Source organism: Ahaetulla prasina, chromosome 15 (assembly GCF_028640845.1).
Source record: "Ahaetulla prasina isolate Xishuangbanna chromosome 15, ASM2864084v1, whole genome shotgun sequence".
NCBI lineage: Eukaryota > Metazoa > Chordata > Lepidosauria > Squamata > Colubridae > Ahaetulla > Ahaetulla prasina.
In genome coordinates, this window is record NC_080553.1 from 4,254,071 (window position 1) to 4,281,473 (window position 27,403).

At 46.8% G+C, this 27,403-nt stretch overlaps 1 protein-coding gene across 11 annotated transcripts in view; it reads right to left on the reverse strand.

The window, feature by feature from the left end:
• NCOR2 (nuclear receptor corepressor 2) overlaps positions 1-27,403 on the reverse strand; it is a 236,236-nt gene that overhangs the window by 112,659 nt on the left and 96,174 nt on the right. For 7 of the 11 annotated variants that reach the window (XM_058158809.1, XM_058158813.1, XM_058158812.1 and 4 more), the window contains exons 9-16: positions 26,359-26,425; positions 24,387-24,559; positions 22,952-23,045; positions 21,031-21,209; positions 16,955-17,009; positions 15,970-16,068; positions 4,679-4,803; positions 2,246-2,418 (exon numbers count right to left, since the gene is read on the reverse strand). In XM_058158809.1, coding sequence (XP_058014792.1) covers positions 2,246-2,418; positions 4,679-4,803; positions 15,970-16,068; positions 16,955-17,009; positions 21,031-21,209; positions 22,952-23,045; positions 24,387-24,559; positions 26,359-26,425 — 965 coding nt within the window. Of the gene's footprint in view, positions 1-2,245; positions 2,419-4,678; positions 4,804-4,998; positions 5,171-9,403; positions 9,598-15,969; positions 16,069-16,954; positions 17,010-21,030; positions 21,210-22,951; positions 23,046-24,386; positions 24,560-26,358; positions 26,426-27,403 lie in introns of those variants that run through there. The other 4 variants (XM_058158811.1, XM_058158820.1, XM_058158817.1 and 1 more) reach the window with 3 other exon arrangements.

Genomic DNA, 27,403 nt, shown 5'->3' on the forward strand with positions numbered 1-27,403 from the left:
TTATCAAAATAATAAAAGCAGGAATAAAATAAAACAAAAATAAAAAAGAGGAAAAGCTACTATTGTTAATCGTCTTATCTCAATGATTCTGGTTTTCGGATCTTCCGTAATAAAAACAAGGCTAGATGACTAGAATCAAACCACAAGAGCCAAACAAACATGCAGCTAAAGTCAGCCCGGAGGGCTAAATTCAGCTCTCCACCAGTTCATCAACTGAAGCTCTACCAGTTGAATCATCTACCAGGTCTTCCCATTCAAGCTAAGCGTAACTAAACCCAGATCCCGGGATCCACCCCGTCAATTTCCAAAATAAGATTTCTCAGTTCTCCACAGCCCTCAAGTGGCCAAGAGAGGCAACTTCTCCAGATCTACGCAGAAGACTGCCGGTCTGTAGAGAAGGAAGTGGCTTTCCAGAGGATTTTAATCCAAAATTTGTCATCTCCTGCCCTACTTCTTCACTCCGGCTCCGCCCGTGTTTTGAAACAAATCTCTCGGCACGCCCTTCCAGGTTGTCCTAGAAAACCAGTGCCACCATTTCTGACTTCCCGACCTATATCGTCTGTCGCTTCCAAAGCAAAAGAGAATTAAGTTTATTTTATTCTTACTTGCCTGTTTGTGAAAGCAATGCTTTCAATTATGTTTAATTTAATACAGATTATATATATATATATTGAACTCAATTGTGGGTTGTAAGTTGAGGACTCCCTGTACACTATAGTGGGGTGGTAGAATAGAATAGAATAGAATAGAATAGAATAGAATAGAATAGAATAGAATAGAATTCTTTATTGGCCAAGTGTGATTGGATGCACAAGGAATTAGTCTTTGGTGCATATGCTCTCGGTGTACATAAAAAGAAAAGATATATTCCTCAAGAATCATAAAGTACAACACTTAATGGTAGTCATAGGGAAACAGTCAATATAAACCGTAAGGATACCAGCAACAAGGTTACAGTCATACAGTTGTAAGTGGGAGGAGATGGGTGATAGGAAGGATGAGAAGATTAATAGTAGTGTAGACTTAGTAACTAGTTTGACAGGGTTGAGGGAATTATTTGGTTAGCAGAGTGATGGCCTTTGGGAAAAAACTGGTCTTGTGTCTAGCTGTTCTGGTGGTCGTTTTGAGGGTAGGAGTTGAAAGTAAGAGTTGAAAGTAGGAGTAGGTAGGTAGGTAGTAGATAGATAGATAGATAGAGAGAGAGAGAGAGAGAGACAGACAGACAGACAGACAGACAGACAGACAGACAGACAGACAGACAGACCGAGATAGATAGGAGAGAGAGAATTAACCACCTCACTGTGGTGTATAGGGAGTCCTCGAATTACGACACACAATTGACCCCAAAATTTCTCTTGCTAAGCCAGGCGCTTGTTAGAGGTAGAGCTCTCGCCTCACCATCAGGAGGCTGTGAGTTCAATCCTAGGTAGAGGCGGATATTTCTCTCTCTGGACAACGTTGAGAATGTATCTGTTGAATATAACTCTGCATTGGCAACAGGAAAGGGCATCCGGCCAGTTTCCCAGACTCCACCCCGCAAGGGATTATGGGGTTGTTAAAAGGAGATGATGATCACCAGGGACCCTGCAACAGTCATAAGTGTGGAAAACAGTTTATAAGTTCCTTTTTTCAGTGGGTCACTAGACGAACTACCTGTATTCTTCTTCCTAGTTTAGGTCAAAAACTAACATAATGGTCTCTATTTAGAAATCCAGTCCCAAGAAAATTAGAATTGATAATGCACCGTTTTCTAATGACTTTTCTTTCCCTGTTTAGGCTCCTGCTTGGAAAAGGTTGGCCTGTGTGTGTGTGCGTGCTTTTGTGTGTGTGTGTGTATGCATTCTTTTCCAGAAGTCATCATCTTTTAACAACCGCATAATCCCTTGCAGGGTAGAATCAGGGCAACTGAATGGAGCTAGCAAAGAGTGTTTACTGGCCGGATGCCCTTCCTGTCGCCAATGCAAAGTTTTTTCTCAGCAGATATATGTCCAGAGACAGAAATATCTGCCTCTACCTAGGACCGAACTCACAGCCTCCCAATTGTTCCACCTCTAGGCCACCCCGCCACTCTTCTTTTCCAGCGCAGTGCCATAAAAAAAAAGAAAGAAATTCACACACCCTACTACATGCACACACATCTTGTTCTTTCGACCCTTGCTTTGAGAGGGTCCCCCCACCCCTCACTTCACCAGCGGGAATCCCTTCTCGATCCCTGAATCCGTTCATCCAGGCTACGGAGACCTACCTAGCTCAGAATTCTGCTGGGGCACAGCCACCTCCTCGTGGTTGGCCTCGTTGGCCATGGATCGAGTGATGCGCCCTTTCCGCCAGCCCTGGCTATTGGCCGTCTTGCGCCCTTTGGAGGTGACAGCTTCCTTCTCATCATTGTCCTCGCCAGACGTGTCCTCGTTCTTCTCCCTGATGGAACCAGAGCAAGAGAGAGACAATCAGGTCGGGTTTTCTGCAGAAAGGTGGAGCAGCCGATTTACATTGGTTTTGATTTTTCTAAGTTTTCCAAAAGTGGGAAGGAGGAGACAACTGGCCGAGGGTGTCAGATACAAGCAACTTAATTGATTTCTGCCTACATTACGAGAATCTGCCCAGATTACTATCTTCCACCAGGAACAGCCAGATAAGGCTTCGTGGAGCTTGGAAGTCCAACTTATGCCTCCTGTGGCTGTGCAAGGACTCCAAGCTAGGCCCTTGCTTGACTCTTCCTTCCATCCAAACTGGCAGTTTCCCAACAGAGCAACACCGACACAACCCAGTCAAATGTTCCTTCCAGCCAAGTCGGCCAACTCTTTCATCAGAGTCTAAAACTGCTTATTTCCCCTCCTGGTTAACTCAAGGGCACGGCGTTTCCAAGTCATTTTTTTGCAACCTTCGATGGGCAAAAAGCATTTTGCTACTCTTAGAAGCAGGAAGGGTCTTTGCGTCTCCTTCAGCATGTTTCAGGAAGACCTCGAGATACATAACCGTTGCAACCACAAGGAGCAACACACAAGGTATCCTGGGATCAAATCTGTACCGGGGATCAGCAGGTGTGACCCTTTGACAGAATCAAAATCAGACCATTGATAGAAGTCAATGGGTCTCCAGTGAACATCCACCCAGATGCTAAAATTGATAACCAGCCCTTGCTTATCAATGGAGACCAAGTGGAGCAAGTGGCCAGTTTTAAGTTTCTGGGTGTTATCATAAAAGAAGACCTGACCTGGGATGCTCACATTGCAGCCCTGCTCAATTGTATAAAATGTGAAGGATATGTGTTTGTATTTTATTTTTATAGTTTTCTTATGTATGATGTACACCGAAGATGGCATTTAATTTTGTTGTACGAGGTGCAATGACAATAAAGTAAACTAAACTAAAATCCCTTGCAAGATCTTAGAACTTAAATCTGCCCCAAGTAGCTTTAATTAAAGTGATTTCCTCCGATAGTACTAGGACATTCACCGAGTCTTGCCTCTGAATGGGGACATTCCATCAATGTTGTCCCCTAGGATGGCCTTCCTCAGTTTCCAGATCTGCTGATTTCCTTTCCCAGAATTCCCCAGCCCATGTGATTGTAACTGATCACTCTGGGAACAAAACTCTCCATCCTTTGCAAAGCTGTGAGATGGGGAAGGTGGTGGATCAATTATTGCCTTGCAGGAAGCCAAATTCATGCCTAATATTGCAAGATTTGGTGGGTGAGGGAGCCGTGACGGCAAACCTATGGCACACATGCCCAAAGTGGCCCGTGAAGCCATGTCGCCTGGCACACGCAGCTTTGCCTGTTTGTCTTACGGGTTTCTGGCCTTTGTGAACGTGGCAGTGCCAAAAACCACTATGCACACGTGCGCCGGCCAGCTAAAAGTCGGGCGCGCATGTGCGCCAGAACTTGGAAGTTCGGCTTTTCCGAAGCACAATCCTTTCGTGTGCACGGCAGTGCCAAAAACCAGTGTGCGCATGCGTGCCAGCCGATTGTGGGATGTGCATGTGCACTAGAACCCAAAAGTTCGGCTTTTCTGGAGCATGGCCCTGACTCGCGGATACGACAATTCCATATACTAAAAGGGTTTTTGGCATCACTACCCTAGAGCTGAGTCCTTCTTTACTACACCTGAAGTGTAATACATGGAGAAAAACTGGGAAGAAATATATTTTCCAGGCAAGAGAACTCTTAACATTAAAACTGGATTAGCCAGGCCAATCCTTGGTACGCAAAAAATGCTCGTTTTAAGTCACATCCCTTGAGTTTTAAGGGGGGGAAATTCACCTATGTCCTCTTTTATGTTGGTCAGGATGGACAAGGAGGAACAGATGCAGCCAATGTAGCATTTTATGGATTTAAATACTTATTTGTCTCTTCCCCTCGCCTCAAATGGCCCTGGAGGCAATTGTATTATCAGCTGCATGAAGGCAGAAGGAAAAGACCCAGTTGGGTTTTTGAGCAAACTTTGGAGAAGAGAAAAAACATCATTCGTTTTTCCCCCTCTTTGTTCTTCTTTCTCTTTCCCAACTTTTGTTTCTATTTGCATTTGATCTTATTACAAACTTTAATAAAAATATACTCCTTCGCGCACATCACCCCCCCAAAAGGAAAGCATCGCTCAATGAGTCACAAAAATTGAGAAACGGATGCAATGCTCATCTCTTTTTCTTGGAAAGCAAACGCCCTCCCTCCCAGACTTACTTTGTCAGTTCCTCTTTGTCGTTTTCAGATTCTGGCTTCTCCTCTTCCTTCTCTGCATCTTTTTCTTTTTCCTCTTTTTCTTCTTGGTTATTCCGGGGCATCTGTTGCTGCTGTTGTTGCTGTTGCTATGAGGAAGGGAAGGAGAATCAAAAATAGGGAAATTGAACCTCTGGATGAGACTAAACCGTCCGAACTCTCATTTTCAAACTTAAAGAGACGCCCGACTTTGTCTAGGCTTTCTCTGTTCTTCTGTTCCCACACAATGATTTCTTATTGTTCCTCTTTTTAACAGGTTTATGGGAAAGAAATTACGTACTTACACGGTTCTATCGAGACACACACTCAGACAGGGGTCCAAAGCATGGGAGAATACATCATACATGTAAACATGAGTCTTACAGTTTCAGCTTCCTCATGGGTTGCACAGCAAAGAAAAAAATCTTGAATGAAAAATCTGTGAGAAAGTGATCAAATTGCTGTCACCCTGCTACAGCCATCTGTCTGTCTGTCTGTCTATCTATCTATCTATCGTCTAGCTAGCTAGCTATCCCATCCACTTTTCCGTCCCATCCATTCATATCTGAGTCCTCCGGGAGAAGAACGGTATAAAAATCGAAATAAATAAATAAATAAATAAATAAATAAATATCTAGCCCCATCCATCCATCCATCATCTCCCTGTTCATTCATCAATCCATATCCCTCCATATCCATCCGTCCGTCCATCAATCCATATATGGAACCACATTCATCCCTCAACATCCATCTCTGTCATCTATCTGTTCATCCCATTCATCCATCCATATCCCCAATCTATCTGTCATCTATCTTTATCTATCTATCCATCTTTATTCTCTTTTATTATTTTATAAGTAAGTCAAGGCAGCAAACATACTTCCTCCTCTTATTATCCCAACAACAACCCTGTGAGGTGGGTTGTGGGGGGAACACGCTGGCCTGTTTCCAATCCGGATGACCAAACCAGATTGTCAATGTTCCAAAGAGGCTACAAGAGGCCCAATAAAAAACCACGTGGGGCTTCGGCTATGCCGTTACCACCGCCCACTTCACTTCTTTGACTTTCCAGCATGCCACCCCAGGCAGCTGTACCCATGAGTAAAACCATGGCCACATCTCCCAGCTTCTGAATCTACTTCGAAACCGACACACGAAACTTGGCTCAGTGGCACTTTTAGTACCCTCGCGTGCAAGACATCAGCCTCCCCCTGGGGCTGTGCAGAGAGACAGGATGGTGGAGCGGTTAGTGTGCTGGATGAGAAACTAACGGACCATAAAACACATAAGCCAGCTGTCTGGAGACACTGAACCGGCCCCTCTCTGGGCCCAACTGAATTTGCAGACTTGTTAGGAAAGGGGAAAAAAAAAAAACAAGAGGAGGGGGCATTGCAGATTGTGTTCTACAAATAAAGACTGGGTCATGATCCAGTCAATCAAGAACCAAATAAATGCAAATCCAAGCTTGCAACCATGCTACCTGTGTCATGCAGATTAACAGAGTTGGAAGGGACCTTGTAGGTCATCTAGTCCAACCCGCAGCCCAAGCAGGAGAACCTATACCATTTCTGACAGATGGCAGCCCAGTCTCTCCTTGAAAGCTTCCAGCAATGAAGCTCCCACAACCTCCGAAGGCAACTTCTGTTCCATCGGTTGATTGTTCTCACTGTCAGAAAATTTCTCCTTATTTCCAGCTTGAATCTCTCCTTGCTCAGTTTCCATCCATTCTTCCTTGTCTGGCTTTTGGGTGCTTTGAAAATAGCTTGCCCCCCTCCTCTCTGTGGCAGCCCCTCAAATACTGGAAGACTGCTATCCTGTCTCCCCTGGTCCTTCCCTTCACTAGACTAGCCATGCCCAGTTCCTGCAACCGTTCTTCATGTTTCAGTCTCTAGGCCTTTGATCATCTTAGATAGATTCAGATCACCAGAGTTAAAGAGACCTTGCAGGTCATCTAATCTAACCCACCCAAGCAGGAGACCCTACACCATTTCTGACAGATGGCAGTCCAGTCTCTTCTTGAAAGCCTCCAGGGATGAATCTCCCACAACTTCTGAAGGCAACTTCTGCTCCATTGGTTGATTGCTCTCACTGTCAGAAAATTCCTCCTTATTTCCAGGTTGAATCAGTTGATCAGTTTCCATGCACGCCGATTTCCCCTTCTGTTTGGTGATCGTTGCAGGTAAAGGACCCGTCCAAATTATTTATCTGCCCATATAGAATAAAGTTGCCACTATCAATTCAATTTAGTTCCAGCCTTTTTTCCCAGGAATCTGGAACACTCCTTTCTATATTATTCCCATAACACCCCTGCGAGGTAGGCCAGTGAGCCGCCATGGCAGAAAATGAACCTTTCCCTTGCTCTCCCTACTCCTATTCCAATTTATTTATTTATTTATTTATTTATTCAAACTTTTATACCGCCCTATCTCCCGAAGGACTCAGGGCGGTTTACAGCCTTATAAAACATAAATATAATATAAATACATGTTAAAACCACATTTAAAAAACTTATTCCATTAGGCCAAATTTAAAACTATAGTTAAAATACAAAACCCCATTAAAATTAAATTTATAAAAATCAAACCCTAGGCCAGCCCTGCACGGATAAATAGATGTGTCTTAAGCTCGCGGCGGAAGGTTCGGAGGTCGGGAAGTTGACGTAATCCTGGGGGGAGCTCGTTCCAGAGGGTGGGAGCTCCCACAGAGAAGGCCCTTCCCCTGGGTGTCGCCAGTCGGCATTGCCTGGCGGACGGCACCCTGAGGAGTCCCTCCCTGTGAGAGCGCACGAGTCGGTGGGAGGTAGTCGGTGGCAGCAGGCGGTCCCGTAAGTAACCCGGCCCTAAGCCATGGAGCGCTTTGAAGATGGTTACCAAAACCTTGAAGCGCACCGGAGAGGCCACAGGTAGCCAGTGCAGCCTGCGCAGGAGAGGTGTCACGTGGGCGCCACGAGGGTGCCCAATTCTGTACAGGTAGTCCTCAACTTACAACAGTTCACTGAGTGACCGTTCAAAGTTACAATGGCACGGAAAGAAGTGAGTTACAACCATTTTTCACACTTATGACCGCTGCAGAATCCCTATGGTCACGTGATCAAAATTCAGATGCTTGGCTTCTGACTCATATTTATGACAGTCCCAGGGTCACATGATCCCCTTTTGTGACCTTATGGCAAGTAAAGTCCACGGGAGAGCCAGATTCACTTAACAACCATGTTACTCACTTAACAACCTCAGTGATTTACTTAACAACTGTGGCAAGAAAGATTATGAAATGGAGCAAAACTCACTTAACAAATTTCTCACCTAGCCACAGAAATTTTGGACTCGATTGTGGTCATAAGTCAGAAGAATCAAACAAGGATCAGTTTTCTGTTTCTTGAATCCCTGAGAACTGAGATTGTCTGTTGGGTTTGGCAGGCTGGGAGCACCTAAGCCACCATGACCAGCACAAGCCTGGTGAACTTCTGCCTAAATGAGTCAGGCATCCATCCCACAGATGGCCCTCCTCCAAACCCACACAAGAATGCTCCAATTAGGATTTCTGCCCCGAGCAAGGGGGATGGGCTGGATGGCCTTCCGGGACCCTTTCCAAGCCGAGGCACCCACCATGGTAGCCACAATTGGTCCCATGCAGAAGAAGAAGAAGAAGAAGAGGAGAATCGGCTTCGACCCACCACCCCAAACTCAGCAAAGGCTTCGTGTTCCTTCTCTGGACCCACGTCCCGGTTTTTCTCCTCCTGACTCAATCATTCTGCAGGTTGCAAACAATCCTGCCTGCGTAGCCACCCCTCCCTGTTCCTGGGTTGCTGCCGCAGGGTTCCCCCCCCCCCTCCCTCCCAGGCCAAAAATCCTCCTCCCCAACTTTGAATGCCTGGCAGCCGCTGGCACCGTGCCTCTCTCCTCCTCCGCTGCTGCGGCGCATAAATTATAAACAACGCCTGACCTTTGCTCTGATTTCTTGCGGCATCCCCTGCGTGGCACAGCTCTAATTCCCCTGCCCGGGGCATTCAGCATCCCAGCAGCGTTCTCCCCCCCAACACACACCATTGTGCAAGCTCACACCAGGGCACCGCCGGCAACACTCCCCCCCCATCACCAAGGCAACCCCAGCCCAGCGCGATAACTTATCTCCCCCAGAGCACAGGGGCTCCTGTAAACAGTGCGTGGAGCGTGTGGCCAGGGATGTGCTTCAAAGCGCTGCTGTGCCTCTGCTGTTTCGTTTCCCCCTTCTTGGGACCTGTTCTTGGCATGGCTCTCTGACACACTTCGAGCGTACAAACTGCACAAGCGCTTCCAAGCTCTCTTGGCTGGCCCAGAGGGATGGGGAGGGGAGGGGAGGGGAGGGGGGGTGTATGCCTTTATAGGCCACCCCCCATCCTGCTTAGCTCTACTTTTAGGGGGGGGGAAACGAAGGACGGGCGAATTGGGGATGAGAGGAAGACTTTTCGTGGGGTTCTTTTCCGCGCATTCGGAGAGGTTCCCGTACATACCCCATGAAGCTGCCCCCTTCCCCATCATGGGGGGGGGGTGTCATCTAGTCCTTTTCAGAACCCCCCCACTTTACTTCTCTGGGTCAGAAAAGGACAGGAGAGAGAGGTGTCCCTTGGCCTCGTGTGGAAAATAACAAGTAGGGTGGAGGAATTTTTGTTTTTTCCTTTCCCAGCCAAATGTTTCGTGCGCCTCTCCTTTCGTTCTCGGGAACCCGGCTCACCTCCCAGGCCTGTTCTCCCCAGGACTTCAGCACTACCAGTGTCCCTTCTGCCTGCAGCGCCCGAGGCCTCTTCATCGCTCGGCCATCCCCGTGTGGCGTGCTTCACGCTCTCCGGCTCAAATGGCTTCCTGGGGATTTGCATAGTTGAGCCGTGGACTCGCCACGACATTCCTGTTATGATTTTGCAATCTACTGGAATAACACGGCCCCGCTCTGCGCCCGTCAACGAGCCCGAGATGAGTCATGAGCTATAAAACCACCGCTCTCGTCACCGGGAACCTTCGGCGCTGGCTACAGCCTTGGCGTGATTCATCTCCACCGAGGCCAACGTTAACCCTTCAGCGGAACACTCTCCCCACCATCCAGCCCCCGGCTTTTAAGGTCACAGAGTCCTCCCTGGGGGCATGTGCACAGCACACAAGCACACACACACACACACACACTTGTGCAGTTGTGTTATGCACAGCGCGCCCCACAGCGTAACAATAAAGCCCTTTTAGATACTGTGGATACTTCTGGCCTCTGGGTTTTTTGAACTCTTTGCGGGAGGGGCGCAAAGGAAACACAACGTTCTTGATCTGGGTCAAAACAGCCTTCTGTCCAAACCACAAATGCAGGTTTTCTTCAACCGTAAAATGAGTCAACACACTGGTGTTTGTGAGTGTGTGTGTGGTGTGTGTCAGTTTGTTGAAGTGGGCAAAAGCGGTCATTTGCCTTGCAAATTTGCAATTTTCTCTAGTGGGATACAACCGCTTCCATTTACACAACTCATTCAATCCTAAACTGTCCTCATTTGAGATCCATCGACTGACTGACCATCCTACCTAACTTCATCTGGCTTAAGGTGTAGGCCCAGGTCACACAATCTGCTATTACAATGTGGTGTGTCTGTGCGCGTAGTAAACAAAGCTAAATTGCCAAACAACCCAAGTAGACTTCAGACCCTCAATGCAACCTACCTCCAAAACCTGCTGCCTAAACCAAAACTTCATTAAAACTAACTGAAACCTAACTTAAGTATTCATCTAAAGCCAGGGGTGTCCAACTGGATTTCTTCGAGGGCCGAATCACTCTTGTAGTTCTCCACCTTGGGCCAGCCCAGGTGTGACCCCTCCTGTAGCACCTTGCCGGCCAAAACAGGGAGTCGGGGGCCGCACAAGGCCCCCCTGAGCCCCATTGTTGGCCTGAATGGCTTCCTGCAGCACTTTACTGGCCAAAATGGGGAAAGGTGTGTGTGGGGGGGGGGGCATTTTGACCGGCAGGTCCTTCCAGGCCAGCTTCGTGGGCAAGATTTAAGCACCCGGGGTACCGGGGTACTTACGGGACCGCCTGCTGCCACCGGTAGCCTCCCATCGACCTGTGCGTTCCCACAGGGAGGGTCTCCTCAGGGTGCAACAATGTCGGCTGGCGATCCCCAGGGGGAAAGCTTTCTCTGTGGGGGCTCCTACCCTCTGGAACGAGCTTCCTCCAGGGTTACGATCACTCTCCGACCTCCGGACCTTCCGACGCGAGCTCAAGACCCTATTGTTTCATCGCGCAGGGCTGGCCTAATGTGTAATGTGTTGTTTTAATTGGGGTTTTATTATTTGATTTTAAAGATTCTTAATTGTTTAGCCAAAATTTAATTAGATTTTTATATTGTTTTTAATTTATTTATGACTATTGTGAATTCTGTTTTTATGCTGCTTGTGAACTGCCCTGAGTCCTTCGGGAGAAGGGCGGTATAGACATCTAATAAACCTAACCTAACCCAACCCTGTGGGCTGGATGCGGCCCGCGGACCTTGAGTTTAACAACCCCGATTTTTAGATACCCCTGACTTCTGGGAAGACTTCCAAGTAGTTGTTCTCCAACTCTCCCTGCCTTTAATTTTTCAAAAAAAACATACAACAAAATAACACTAAGGCAGGCAGTCCTCGACTTACGACCACAATTCAGCCCAAAACTTCTGTTGTTAAGTGAGAAATCTGCTAGGTGAATTTTGCCCCCATTTTACGACTTTTCTTGTCACAGTTGATAAGTGAATCACTGCAGCGGTTAAGTTAGTAATACGGTTGTTAAGTGAACTTTCCCATTCATTCCCATTGATTCTGCCTGTCGAAAGGTTGCAAAAGGGGATCACATGACCCGGGGGATGCTACAACCGTCATAAAGATTTGATCACGTGACCATGGGGCTTCTGCAATGGTCGTAAGGCTGGCAAAACAATCATGAATCACTTTTTGTTAGTGCCGTTGTAACTTTGAACAGTCACTAAATCAGGGGTCTCCAACCTTGGTCCCTTGGTTCCCTGCACTAAATGAACTCTTTTAAATTGAGGACTGTCTGTATAATTTCCAGGGATCAACCCAATCAGACCTTGACTACCAGCAGAGAAGAATCCATCCAAATCTCTGGTGTCAGGCAGTTCCCGATCACGCCTGGTGTTCTGATGGAAGCCTGGTAGGACCCTCAATTTTGATTAGTTCTGGACCTTTTCAAAGTCCTCCATCTTTCATGATTGATCCTTTGAGTAGTCGGGCAGTTCTGGACCTTTTCAAAGAGACGGTCCTCCATCTTTCCTGACTGACAGCTCCTCCTGTCCCTCGCTGCTGGCCATGTTGACTAAGACAGGAAGGAAATGGGAGGATAAACCTAGAAGAATGCTTGTGTTGCCAGCTCTCCATTAGTCATCAAATAGTATTTGTTGGTTAATCCAAGGCACACAGCAACATGTGGTTATCCACCCATCCATTTTTCATTGGGCTTTTCTTTTTCTCCTCTTCCATCTTGGCGTGGTGCAGGTTTCCTTGTTAGAAAGGCTGTTTCTAAATTCATCCAGCCTCTACAGTCATCCAGAAAGTCTCTGCAAGCAGTTGCCGTTCCATTATTTTATATAAACCACTAAGTCGGGGAATGAAGGAAGCCAACAGAGGATCTTAGCTGTAGCTCAGGGTGGAACTGTGGGGTCCTTGGTGCTCTCTGAGCTCGGTGGTTTTCTGGCAAGACGTTTCATGACTCAACTAGGTGACATCATCAGTGCTAGAAGGGAGCAGGATTTGCAGAGTGGAGGAGGAGAAGGACTATAGGCTTCTTGGTGCTCTCTGAGTTTGGTTATTTTCTTCCAGACATTTCATGACCCAACCAGGTTAACATTATTAAGGGCTGATGACATTATTTAGTACAGCGGTAGTCAACCTGGTCCCTACCGCCCACTAGTGGGCGTTCCAGCTTTCATGGTGGGCGGTAGGGGTTTTGTCCGATACTGAAGCACTTTCCTTTTTTTTTAATTTAATTGACTTTTTAAAAAAATTTCATAGCATTAAAAACATTTTCATTAGGTTTTCATAAAATTCCCTGTGACAATTTAAATTTCTGAAAATATACTATTTGTATCGCCCGCGCATAAGTTTAGTTCACGTTACATAAGTGAAACTAAATGGCGCTACACTGCGACCGCAAACAAAGGAGCCTCGTCCCAGAATAGCTCGCGCATCTCCCCCCCACACCACCCAGCTGTAACAGACAAGCAGAGCTGGTAGCCGGCAGCCCCCCCCCCCACAAACCCAATCCACGATACACGAGAGGCATGCACAGACGACGATACACGGCTCATTACTGTGAAACCGGTGGGCGGTTAGAAAATTTTACTACTAACAGAGATACAAAAGTGGGCGGTAGGTATAAAAAGGTTGACTACCCCCGATCTAGTATGTATATCACTAGATATTATCTAGTGACCTAAATGTAACTGATGATGTAACCTAGTTGGGTCATGGAACATCTGCAAGCAAACCACCAAGCTCAGAGAGCACGAAAGACCCCACAGGCTTCAGGAAGGGGGGCCAATTCCTCCCACCGTCTTGAACTTCAGATGAAACCCTCATGCGCAAATGGGCTAATGATGCTTTCTGAGAAATGTCTGGGATGAGCCTTTGAAGAGCAGAGGAGTTTTCCGTAACTAAGAGCCACCAAAAGGAGACAACTTGAGGATCCAATAATAAAGGGTAATTGAGACATACAAACATTCAGAGGCAAACAAAGTCTCCCCACCCCCCCACCCCCTCCAAAATCAGGAGAACAAAATCTCCAAATAATTAAAGTATCAGGGTTCTGACGAATGCCCTAATTAAATCATGAGCCTTGAGCCAAGCTTCAATCCAGCTGTTTATTGGAGCTTCGTGTCAGCAGCTTCCCAAGTGAAGCCAGCTCTGACTCTACGTAGTTTCCCCCCCTCCCCCCAGGGTGTGTCATCAATCACACTCTCCAATGGAGCAATTTTGCCAGTTGTAGAGACCATGCCCCTCAGGCAGCTGTGAGTAACCCTGGGAGACAGCCTTGAGAGAGATAAGTCTGGAATGTGCACCTGTCTTTGGCTGTCGTGCTGTTTCCTCGGTTTCCCATCCTCCCTGGCCTATGGCAACTCAAGGGCAGATAAGGGATGCTTTGTCAGTTGACATAAAGCTTTTTATTGGCTGTCCAACCGCCATCTCTGCGTGCAAGCCTCCCACCCACACAGACCACAAATGAGCATGAAAAGATCCTTTAAAAGCCACCTCAGCTCCTTTTCTAGGTAAAAGCAGAAACTATAAAGCCAGCAAGACGTTTCATCACCACTTGAAGAGCTTCCAAGTCTCCTTCGCGCGGTGAAAATTTTACAATATTTTCACCCGCAGCTCCGGTTTCTCCTAGCATGCAGTTTGTCCTCGACTTACAACCATTTGTTGAGTGACCATTCGAAGGTTCAAGGGCACTCGAAAAAGCGACCGATGATCATTTCCCGTGCTTATGACGTTGTGGCACACCACACACACACACACACGTGGTAACGTAATCAAAATTCACACCCTCAGCAACTGGTTCATATTTATGAGCGTTGCAGTGTCCTGGGATCACGTGATCCCCTTTTGTGACCTTCTGACAATGGGAAAGCCAGATTCACTTAAAAACTGCAGTCATACACAGAGGTGATATTTAGCCGGTTCGGACCGGTTCGGACCGATTCGCCCGAACTGCTAGCAGAAATATTTAGGCACGTTTTTGAGTCTGGCCAATGCACGGAAGGCATGAGAGAGAGCAAAGAGCATGGGCGCATGGAAGGCAGGCACTACGCTACGATGCGTGAACCAGTAGTAGCATAATCTGAAACCCATCACTGATCATACACTGAACAACTGTGGCCAGAAAGGACATAAAATGGGTCAAAACTAACTTAACAAATATTCTCACTTAGCAGCGGGGATTTGGGGCTCAATTGTGGTTATAAGTCACGGACTACCTGTATTACAGGGGTCTACCTCTCCCCCCCCCCCCCCCGCAATTCCTGATTTTTCTTCTCTGTTCTCCAAGCAATGCTACAATCTCTCCCTTCGTCTCGTTGCAGTCTTACGTCCAAATGGCTAAAAGGGAACCAGCAAAGTTTGGCACCCTAACAAACATCTCAGACTAAATAAACCGGCTCTGGAGCTCCGAAAATAACAAGGCAGTTCCAGGAATAAACAGGAAGAATCACAAATCTGGATTCCCCGGTTGTTTTTATACTAAACAGGGATTTCCCCTTAATATTGATTTTTTTAACACTCAACAAATTCATCCTTCGCCATGTTAAACAAATGCACTGGCGGTATCATTCAGTCATGTCCAGAAGGGAACTTTTCCATCCTTTTTTTAAGCCACAGAACTCCTGATCAAAAGGCCAAACTACAGCAAATGAGGTTGTCCTTAAAGCTGTATTGGGGGGGGGGAGCCAAAACTTTGACCAAAATTTGGTTGGGTTCTTCCCTGTTTAGTTTCTTCACGAATAATGGAGCTTTGTGCAGTTCTACAGAGCGCACATGGAAGAATCTTGGTCTAGAGGTTCGCACCCCTGGTCCCTGGAGGGTGGCAAAGCATTTGCTGTGGATTTTTAAAGGAGGACTGAGAAAGATTTGGGGCACCTCTGATGAAAAGATCTCACAAACCAAGGTGGAGAAGACATAGGATAGGATAGGATAGGACAGGATAGGATAGGATAGGATAGGATAGGATAGGATAGGATAGGATAGGATAGGATAGGATAGGATAGGATAGGACAGTAGAACAGAACAGAATAGAAATAGAATAGAAATAGAAATAGAGTTGAGCAGAGCAGAGCAGAGCAGAGCAGAGCAGAGCAGAACAGAACAGGCTGGAAGGGACCCTGGAGGTCTTCTATTCCAGCCCCTTGCTCAAGCAGGAGACCCCATACTATTTCAGATCAGTAACTGTCCCATCTTTTCTTAAAGTCCTCCAGTGATGAAGCACCCACAACTTCTGGTGGCAAGCGGTTCCATTGGTTAACTGTCCTCACCGTTAAGAAGTTTCTCTTTTATTCCAGGTTGCTTCTCCCTTTGATTAGTTTCCAACCATTGTTTCTTCCCCTGCCCTCTGGTGCTTTGGAAAATAATTTGACCCTCTCTTTTTTGAGGCAGCCTCTCCAGAACCTAGAACCAAGGCCTACAACCTCTCTAGAACCCTAGAACCAAGGCCTAGTACAGCCCTACAAGATGTTGCTGCTTGATCTCACTGAGTCCTTAGACACGTTCCATCTTCCCACTGGGTTTCCTTACCTGGTTCTTCCCTCGCCTGCGGTAATTCCTTCTCACCAAGTTCTTGTAGTTCTCGTTCTTCTTCGTCAAATAGTAGTAGAGGACACAATCCGCCACTGTCTAGAAAAAGAAAAACAACAGAGACACACGTTGATGATATTTAGCAACAGAGGTGTGGGAGGGAAGCATACCTTGGATCAGGGGTCTCCAACCTTGGTCCCTTTAAGACTTGTGGACTTCAACTCCCAGAGTCCCTCAGCCTGCTTTGCCGGCTGAGGAACTCTGGGAGTTGAAGTCCACAAGTCTTAAAGGGACCAAGGTTGGAGACCCCTGCCTTGGATAATACAATATGGACAGTGATGGGATTCAAATAATTTAACCCACGGTTCTCTGCCCTAATGGCCAGCTGGATGGGTGTGGCCATGGTGGGCGTGGCCAGGGGTGTGTGACAGGCAGCACTCAGCCTCCTGCAGCCCCATGGGAGCAAAAACGGGCTGTGGGGGGGGGGATGCGCCGCACCCCCCAATCCCTTTTTTGGACCTAGGAGGCCTCCCTGGACTTGCCTGGGAGCCAAGATGGGGCCGGTGGGGACTCCTGGAAGAGGTGGGGCCAGCCAGCAATTTAACTACCAGTTCGCACGAACCATCCTGAACCGGCTGAATCCCACCACAGAATATGGACCTTCTGATGCCACTGTGGTATTTTTGTTCCTTTTCAAAGCACCACAACCCACAAGAGGGTTGTCAACAAAGACGGCCAACTCTTAGAAGAGGGGTGGACGGCTTTTCTCAGTGGTTCCTTGGAAACAGCTGTCCCGGGCAGAAGGGGACCTTGGGAAGAAATGCCTCCTTGAAGTTTGCAGTTGGGCTACTGTTTTGATAAATGCAGCTTGGGGAAGAAACCAAGAAGGCCCCAAAAGCTTCTTCACAGAAGGTCCAGCTTGTAGGATGAAGGTGCTTTGATTAAAGGGAGTTGTGAGAAAGGATTAAAAGAAATGTCCACTTACTTTCCTGTCCAGGAAAGAGGCGATAAGACCGAAATTCTTTGGGTGTTGCATGAACCTGCAAGAAGAAGAACCAAAGAAACGATTAAGAAACTGACCATGAAGATAACTTGATTGGAGCAAGCAACTGTTGCTTCTTTCTACATAACCATCAGAAGCAAGAGCTGGGGAGTGGTGCGGTAACCTAGAGGTGGCGCTCTCAACTCACAATCAGGAGGCTGTGAGTTCAATCCTAGGTAGAAGCAGATATTTCTCTCTCTGGGCACATTGAAAACGTATCTGCTGAACAAAACTCCACACTGGCGACAGGAAGAGCATCCGGCCGTTCAAACATTCTGCTAGCTCCATTCAGTTGCCCAGACTCCACCCCGCAAAGGGATTATGGGGTCATTAAATATAATATAATATAACAACAGAGTTGGAAGGGACCTTGGAGGCCTTCTAGTCCAACCCCCTGCCCAGGCAGGGAACCCTACACCATCTCAGTCAGATGGTTATCCAACATTTTCTTAAAAATTTCCAGTGTTGGAGCATTCACAACTTCTGCAGGCAAGTTGTTCCACTTATTAATTGTTCTAACTGTCAGGAAATTTCTCCTTAGTTCTAAGTTGCTTCTTTCCTTGATCAGTTTCCACCCATTGCTTCTTGTTCTACCCTCAGGTGCTTTGGAGAATAGTTTGACTCCCTCTTCTTTGTGGCAACCCCTGAGATATTGGAACACTGCTATCATGTCTCCCCTAGTCCTTCTTTTCATTAAACTAGACATACCCAGTTCCTGCAACCGTTCTTCATATGTTTTAGCCTCCAGTCCCCTAATCATCTTTGTTGCTCTTCTCTGCACTCTTTCTAGAGTCTCAACATCTTTTTTACATCGTGGAGACCAAAACTGGATGCAATATTCCAAGTGTGGCCTTACCAAGGCATTATAAAGTGGCACTAACACTTCACGTGATCTTGATTCTATCCCTCTGTTTATGCAGCCCAGAACTGTGTTGGCTTTTTTAGCGGCTGCTGCACAATGCTAAATGATGGTGATTGATCAGAAGCAAGAGTTGGGCTGGAATGATACCCAGCAGAGGGGGTCCTACAGATACTCTGTGCAGGTAAGTCCTCGACTTATGACCATAATGGAGGCCAGAATTTCCACTGTAATGATGCTTGCAGTTTAGAGTCACTCATATGACTGGACCCGATTTTTACAAATTCTTTTTATTCTTTTTATTAAGTGAATGCTGCGGTCACTAAGTGAAAATAGCGGTCGTTAAGTGAAACCATGTATTTCTATGGGTATTTTTTGGTCCGAAACCAGCAAAAAACCCTTTGTAAATCGCAGTCAAGGGACCATCAATTGCTGCAGGTGGTCATAAGGGTTAGGGGGTCATGTACTTACGGGACCGCCTGCTGTTACCACATGCCTCCCACCGACCCGTACGCTCCCATAGAGAGGGACTTCTCAGGGTGCCGTCCGCCAAACAATGCCGGCTGGCGGCCCCCAGGGGAAGGTCCTTCTCTGTGGGGGCTCCCACACTCTGGAACGAGCTTCCCCCGGGTTTACGCCAAATACCTGACCTTCGGACATTCCGTCGCGAACTGAAGACACATCTTTTTATCCGCGCGGGGCTGGCTTAAATCGGAATTTTAATGTTAAATTTATTAATTTTTAAACGGGGTTTTTTAGTTTATGGCAAATTTTAATCTCCAGGCTAATTTAAATAAGTTTTTTAAATTGTATTTTAACCTGTATATTGTATTGTTGGTTTTATCTTGCCTGTACACCGCCCTGAGTCCTTCGGGAGAAGGGCGGTATAAAAATCAAATAAATAAATAAATAAATAAATAAATGTGACCATGTGGGGAGCTGTCGGAACTCCGGAATTGGGTCGCAAGTAGCTTTCGGGAGGCCCATTGTAACTTCCAACAGTTGCTAACTGAGGACTATTCTACAGATACAATTGTGGGATGTTACAACAACAATTGAGCCCAAAATTTCTGCTGTTAAGTGAGACATTCCTCAAGTGAGTTTTGCCCTGTTTTACGACCTTTCTTGCCACGGTTATTAAGGGAATCATTGCAGTGGATAAGCTAGTAACCTGGTTGTTAAGTGAATCGGGCTTCCCCCTTGATTTGGCTTGCTGGAAGTCCGCAAAAGGGGATCGCATGACCCCTGGGACACGACAACCGTCGTAAGTATGAACCACTTGCCAAACAACTGAATTTTGATCACATGATCATGGGGACATTACAAAGGTCGTAACTGTGAAAAACAGCCCTAAGTCACCTTCTTCACTGCTGTTGTAACTTGGAACGGTCACTAAATGAACTGTTACAAATTGAGGAGTACCTGTATAATCATCTCCAGGGATCTACCCAATCAAAGATGAAGAGCTCCACTCGGAGCTATACTTCCCCAGATTCCTCACCATGGCCCATGCACGTTGGGGGTGAAGAGAGTTAAGAATTAGTATTAGTATTAGTATTAACTACTAGTATCACTCTATAAACAAACAAGTCAGTCCTCGAGGAGATCAACCCTGACTGCTCTTTAGTTAGTCCAGAATGCAGCTGCACAGTTAGTCCAGAATGCAGCTGCGCGGGTGATAGAGGGAGCCCCTCGTGGCTCCCGAGTGACACCTATCCTGCACAGGCTGCACTGGCTACCTGTGGCCTTCCGGGTGCGCTTCAAGGTGTTGGTGAACGTCTTTAAAGCGCTCCATGGCATAGGGCCGGGTTACTTACGGGACCGCCTGCTGCTACCGAATACCTCTCACCGACCCGTGCGCTCTCACAGAGAGGGACTCCTCAGGGTGCCGTCGGCGCGACAGTGTCGTCTGGCGACGCCCAGGGGAAGGGCCTTCTCGGTGGGGGCTCCCGCTCTCTGGAACGAACTCCCCCCAGGACTTCGTCAACTTCCGGACCTCCGAACCTTTTGCCGCAAGCTTAAAACTCACTTATTCATCTGCGCTGGACTGGGTTAGTTTTTTTAAGTCTATGGGTTTTAATGGGTTTTTATTTTAAATTTTTAATTGTGGCCAATTTAATAAGTTTTTTAATTGTATTTTAATTGTATTTATTGTGTATTGTGTATTTTTTACCTGGCTGTGAACCGCCCTGAGTCCTTCGGGAGAAGGGCGGTATACAAATTTAAATAATAAAATAAATAAATAAAATAATAGAAGGCCAGATCCTGAAGAGGAAACTCAAATACTTTGGCCACCTAATGAGAAGGAAGGACTCACTGGAGAAGAGCCTAATGCTGGGAAAGATGGAGGGCAAAAGAAGAAGGGGACGACAGAGAACGAGGTGGCTGGATAGAGTCATTGAAGCAGTCTGTGTGAGTTTAAATGGACTCCAGAGGATGGTAGAGAACAGGAAGGCCTGGAGGAACGTTGTCCATGGGGTTGCGATGGGTCAGACACGACTTCGCAACTAACAACAACAATCACTCTATAAAGCAATGATAAGGCCACACCTACAATACTGCATCCAGTTTTGGTCACCACACTATAAAAATCACGTTGAGACTCTAGAAAGAGTGCAGAAAAGAGCAACCAGGATGATGAGGGAACTGGAGGCTAAAACATACGATGAACGGTTGCAGGAATTGGACACAGCTAAATCTAGTAAGAGAAGGACCAGGGGAGACATGATAGCAGCCTTCCAATATTTGAGGGGATGCTGCAGAGAGGAGGGGGTCATGCTTCAAAACACCTGAAGGCCCGACAAGGAACAATGGATGGAAACAGAACAAGAAGAGATTCAACCTGGAAATAAGGAGGAATTTTCTGATAGTGAGAACAATCAACCCATGGAACAGAAGTTGCCTTCAGAAGTTGTGGGAGCTTCATCACTGGAGGCTTTCAAGAAGAGACTGGGCTGCCATTTGTCAGAAATGGTGTAAGGTCTCCTGCTTTGGGGAGGGGTTGGACTAGATGATCTACAAGGTCCCTTCCAACTGTTAAACTGGTGATTTGCAAACCAGGAAGGGACGTGAGGTTGGCCACAGATGTCCTCCCAACTCCTCCTCCCCCTCCTCTTAGCCTGCCCGCTCAAGGACAACCAAGGCATTGCGCTCCACTCACTTTTCTCGGAAGGTCTCCTTCTCCTGCTCACTCCACATATTCATCACTTGCCGGTCTTTGTAGACCTTCATGGGGTCATCCATTAACCCGTTCATGTTGATGAACTTGATGCGTTGCTGCTCCGCGTCATACAGCATTGGCGGGATGACGGCAAGCTGGCGCATCTGTTTCTCCAGATTCTGGTAGGGAAGAGAGGAAAGGGCCTTGGGCGGAAGCAGAGCACTGGGACGGGGGGGGAGGGGAGTATCAACCCGAGACTTCGACAAGAGGACAAACTGGGAAATGAGGCAAGGAGATGGTCTTTCGTCCATCTGCTGTTAAGTCTCATCCCACCTTTCGAGTAATTACCATCGTGAATTTCCTCCCAACCCCAAAACAGAGCCTGAGAGTTTAAGCCCAGCCTTTTTCTTTTTTTAAATCAGGCTTCATTTCATAAACCCGTGAGGTCCTGCTGGGACCGATGGAGAATGAAGGGTTAACTAATGGTGAATTTCTGTTGATGATGCTGGTTTCACCGAGTACGATATAGAAATGCTGGAAAGCCAATAAATGATTCCCACGACGTCTACGTGGAACTTCCACGGCCAGAGGTAGACTATCCCAGAATATGATTTCTGGAGGGGACAAATAATGGGAGAATAGCTACAGTCTACAGGTCCAAGCTTGTGAGCTTCTCGAAGGTGTCATTTTAGGAAGCCCGGTGCTGGATGAGAAGGTTCTTGGACATGACCCAGTTTCTCCAGTTACGTTAGCTATGTACTTGAGACTTTCAAGAAGAGACTGGACTGCCATTTGTCAAAAATGGTATAGGGTCTCCTGCTTGGGTGGGGGGGGGTTGGACTAGATGACCTACAAGGTCCCTTCCAACTCTGTTAACCTGTAAGAGTGATGGGAAACTCCAGATACTGAGGAAATCCACCTCGGAGAACTGTGGAGATGGCAAAGGAGAGGACCACAGAGCTTATTTCCTGCAGGTGGACTTCTTGGAAACATCTGGCTACCCATCAAAGAGCAAAGGTGGGCTGGATTTGACAGGCCTTTGGCTTGATCCAGTCAAATGTTGATTATGCCAACAATCAGTACTGAAACAGGAAACGCTGGAGAATGTAGCTCCACCTGAGTTTTCCCTAGGTCGGGAGAATCCAGCTGGCTTCAGGCCTCCCTCTTACAAAAGCCAACTGGCAAATGAATGGGGAGGTCTTCCAAAAAGTTAAATCAGAGGGTTGATGTCCATTGAATGCTTCTGGTTGGTGGCTGGTGGTGAGCCATGATGGCGCAGTGGTTAGAGTGCGGTATTGCAGGCTACTTCTGCTGACTGCCAGCTGCCTGCAATTCTGCAATTCGAATCTCACCAGGCTCAAGGTTGACCCTCCTTTCCTCCCTCCCTCCCTCCCTGCCTCCCTTCCATCCATCCATCCATCCATCCATCCATCCATCCATCCATCCATCCATGGTGTGCTCTGGTTAGACTGCAGTATTGCAGGCTAACTCTGCCAACTGCCAGCAGTTCGATTCTGACCAGCTCAAGGTTGACTCAGCCTCCCATCTTTCCGAGGTGGGTAAAATGAGGACCCAGATTGTTGGGGACAATATGCTGACTCTCTAAATTGCTTAGAGAGGGCTGTAAAGCATAACTCTTAAGTGCTATTGCTAGTGCTAGTGCTAAAAAGGTCTCCAAAGCAGGAGATGAGAGCCCCCAAAGGACAGTGCAGGAAAAGCTCTTGGTCCAACCCATCCAGAGATCGGCTTCCCTTAGCACAAGGCAGGATCGGCGAGGCTGAAGTTAATGCAATTTGGAAACAGCCTGAACCACCAGTTCCTGTCTCCAGATCTGTGGTGGGGCCAACCCTTCCCCAGTGGAAGAGAGGAGAGCCGAGAAGAAGAGGACTTCAACCACAGGAGAACTGCTACCCAGCCTCACCTCTTGTTCCGAGAGCCCGTCAATAATCTCCGACACTTCGTGCTCGCTGCGCGCTGCCGACATGGAGAATCCGCTGCCTCTTTGTCCTCCCCTGCTGAGAAACGGCAGAGAAAAATGCTGAAAGAAGGATCGTCTCTTTCTCGCTGGCCATGGCCTCCGAATGACAACCACCGGGGCCAAGAAAGAGGAAGAAAAATCTGTGCTGCGAAAGGCAGAGGGTGTGGGGGAAAAGTAGACCAGAAGGAGGGGTTGTGGGAGCAGGACCCAATGCGTCAAAGGCCTTCTAGGGATTCAGTTTGATAGGCCCTGCCAAGAAAGGTTTAGCTGAGCATGACTTTGCCCCGAGTGTTTTGATCTTCTTTGGCACCACACACGTGTTTGGGTGACCCACTGGTTCTCTTGAAAAGCTACACATTCCCCAAAAAAAAGTTACTGGGAGGTTGTCCCAAAGGTGCTTTTTCAAGAGGCAACTGGATTTTCTGGTTTTTCTCTGAAAACATTTCACTTCTCATCCAAGAAGCCTCTTGAGCTCCGACTGCATGGTAGAGAATGGAATTGGAATGGAATTCCCCACGATCCTGTCAGAGCTGAAGAACCTTCTTGGATGAGAAGTGAAACGTCTTCAAAAGAAAAAAACAGAAAGCCCAGTTGCCTCTTGAAAAAGCACCTTTGGGACAACCAGGACCTGGATGATGGAGGATCTCCATAGACAGTTACTGGGAGGGGGCTTCTGTATGAAGAAATGAGTCAATGACGATGAGACCCTCGCCTGGTGGAACTCCAACACAATTGGAAGCTCAACTCCAATGCAAACCAACCCAATAACCTGCGTTTCAGAGAGCTGCTCCCCTTTGCATGTATTTGCCAATCCTTCTCTAGGATTAAAAACTGCAATTTGACAGCAAACTTCTGGGAGGGGGCTTTGTAATTTATGTTGCAGTCCTTTGTAAAGTCAACCGCGGTGTGGCTCAGGCTGTAAGAAGCCTGTTATTAAAACACAGCTGCCTGCAATTACTGCAGGTTCTAGTCCCACCAGGTCCAAGGTTGACTCAGCCTTCCATCCTTTATAAGGTAGGTAAAATGAGGACCCAGATTGTTGGGGGGGCAATAAGTTGACTTTGTAAATATACAAATAAAATAAGACTATTGCCTTATACACTGTAAGCCGCCCTGAGTCTTCGGAGAAGGGCGGGATATAAATGTAAACAAAACAAAACAAAAAACTGAGATGGTTTGAGATGGTCCTATCTTCCTTCTTCAAATCTTCTGGTGGGCAGAAGAGAGGATTGTAAACTAGATTGGGGCAGAGGGCTAGATTTGGGTTCCAGGGAAGGACCAAAGGTTTCCTTGGGAAGGCGGAAACGACCTCTGGAATCTAAATCTCCTGGCCACCACTTGTCCTACCTCGGAGACCATAAATGGAGCACTAGCTGACCTTTGCATTCGTTCTTGAAGTTCTCTCTGCTTTCTGATCTCCGGGAACTGTTTCTCATAATATTCACGGACTCTGCTCTCTTTGGCTCGGCGCCGCGGATTATTTTCAATGCGTTCCACTTTTTTCTCCCAAGCTTCCATCAGCTGGTCATACCGCTGGCAGAACTTCTGTTCCTGAAGAGACATGGAAAGAGAAACAGAGAGAAGTCATAAAAGGGGGTTCCCACACCCCAAATCCATTTTGAACCTGGTTTTCTAGGGATTTTCAGGTCCAGTTTACACCTTCTGAAACACCTGGTGGAGAACCACAAACTTTTGAATTCATTCAACCTGCAACCTCACCCTTTGATCTCAGTGGGGAGGGTGCATATTGTGTGAACGCAGCTACTGCAGATTGGCAACCGCTGTGTGTGGCTTGGCATGAACCTGGCCCCATTATGGTTTCATCAATAAATCATGGTTTTAGGGTGGCTTTAGTTCCACAAGAATCAAGAATTCTGCATGAGCCGGCTGAGAGACTTCTCACTTCCTTTTGCAAGAAGCAAGATTTCCCAGGGAGGCTTGGTGTGCAACCAAGACTGGAAAACCGATAGCCAATGAAGCGATCGGTTTTCCAGTCTTAAAAAACAAGGCCATTGACATTCACACAACGCAACACAGTGCACACACCAAGGAAAGCAAAGCAAGAAAGATCAATTTATGGAGCGGTGCCATTTGCTTGACCATTCTTCAGTTCAGGTCCTCAGTTAAATAAATAAAGATCTGCAACCTGAAGGGACAGAAAGGAAGGCTTTTCTATAAATGTGTCTCCAAAACTCAAGATGTGTCTACTTGGAGATGGAAGCCCGAAGGATTAAAAGCATTAAAAGCAGTGTGGCTGACATAAGAGACAACCCTAACCTGAACAAAAAGACTTAGGAGACCAAAAGAAACGGGTTTGAGAAAATGAAAGACATCATCTAAGGAAGTGAATTTACAGAATAGAGAATGACAGAGTTGGTAGGGACCTTGGAGGTCTTCTAGTCCAACCCCCTGCTCAAGCAGGAGACCTTATACTATTCTTCTCCAATCTCTTCTTAAAAACCTCCAGCACCCACAAACTTCTGGAGGCAAGCCGATCCACTGATTAAAGTTTCTCATTGTCAGGAAAATTTTCCTCAATTCTAGGTTGGATCTCTCCTTGGTTAGTTTCCATCCAATACGTCTTGTCCAGAATAGAGCACAGAATACAGAATAAAAGAGTTGGAAGGACCAGGGGAGACATGATAGCCGTGTTCCAATATTTGAGGGGCTGCCACAGAGAGGAAGAAGGGGTTCAAGCTGTTTTCCAAAGCACCTGAAGGCCAGACAAGGAATAATGGATGGAAACTGAGCAAGGAGAGATTCAACCTGGAAATAAGGAGGAATTTTCTGACAGTGAGAACAATCAACCCATGGAACAGAAGTTGCCTTCAGAGGTTGTGGGAGCTGCATCACTGGAGGCTCTCAAGAAGAGACTGGACTGCCATCTGTCAGAAATGGTATAGTAGGGTCTCCTGCTTGGACGGGGGGGTTGGACTAGATGATCTACAAGGTACCTTCCAACTCTGTTAATCTGTAAATGACCTTGGAGGTCTTCTAATCCAACCCCCTGCTCAAGTAGAAGATCCAATCCCATTTCAGACCAATGGTTGTCCAATCTTTTCTTAAAAGCCTCCAGTGTTGGAGCACCCACAACTTCTGGAGGCAAGTCTTATTAAGTTGATATTAAAATCAACTCATTAATTGTCCTCACTGTCAGGAAATTTCTCCCTAATTCTAGGCTGGATCTTTCTCCTTGATAAGTTTCCATCTGTTACTTGTCCTGAATTTCGCCCTCTGAACAGCTGCTTGCTTGCAGCCTGCCTGCCTGCAATCCCCAAGAATACCCCAAGAATGACAAGAATACCGAACCCCGTTTTTGGGTTTCACAAAAGGAAGAAAAAATTTCTCACCCACTGTTTACGAGCATGATTTCTCCTCTTGAAGTATAAAATCAGCTTCTTCCGCATTGCCTGGTTTCTGCAAAAGAGACGAAAACTTCAGTTGGGACCAAGGGAGACCCACTTTTCCTCCACACCCCGAATTGCTAGCTACAATGACAGCAGCCGCTGCAATGCACTGTCATGCCACCAACTCTGGGCCTTTTATTTCTTTTTTCTTTTCTTTTTTTCTTTATTTATTTTTATCCCAGTTTTATTATTTTAATCTCACGGCTGTGAGCATACCTACTTGTTCCTCCTCCTATTTTCCTGCAACAACAACCCTGCAAGGTGGGTTGGGCTGAGAGGGAAGGATCGGCCCAGAGTTACCCAGCTGGCTTCCATGCCTAACACAGAATCAGAACTCACCATCTCCTGGTGATTGGCCCAAAGTCACCCAGCTGGCTTTCAGGCCTAAAGTGGGATTAGAATTCTCCTGGCTTTTGGGAAAGTCCCTGATAAACTCTGATTTGGCTCACCATACCCTTAGCTGTATTCACGCAACCAGTTTAGCTCGGCCACTTCCAGCTTGCAATTTCATTCACGCAATACCCGCAAAGCTTCTTTTGTCGTCCTTTTCCTAGATAATATCATTTATGTCCCGATGTATGGCATGAACATGGCCAATTTGGGAACTAAGCCAAATGGGATGCCTGCAAACACAATTTTACTATCGTTTTTTCCCCTTGGCAGGAAAAGTAACATCTGTTTGCGATAGAAAAAAACCCCAACCTGCTACTTAGGCACCCTGGATTGAAAACATCTGCATTTGTAAAAACAGGAACATCCCATTTGCTCTTTTTGAAAGAAAATAAATAAGATAAACCAGCTTCTTGAATCGAGAGGCAGACGCTAAACCAAGAAGCTGAATTCCTCTTTGGCTGGAAAAAAAAAGGATTCAGCTGTAAAAAAAACCCCCAAATTTAATTTCTAAGGCAGCATTCTGCAGGTGGCAGCTACCTTCATTTCAGCATAAAATAGCCCTTAATAAGGAACACCAGCAGCCAATTTTACAAAT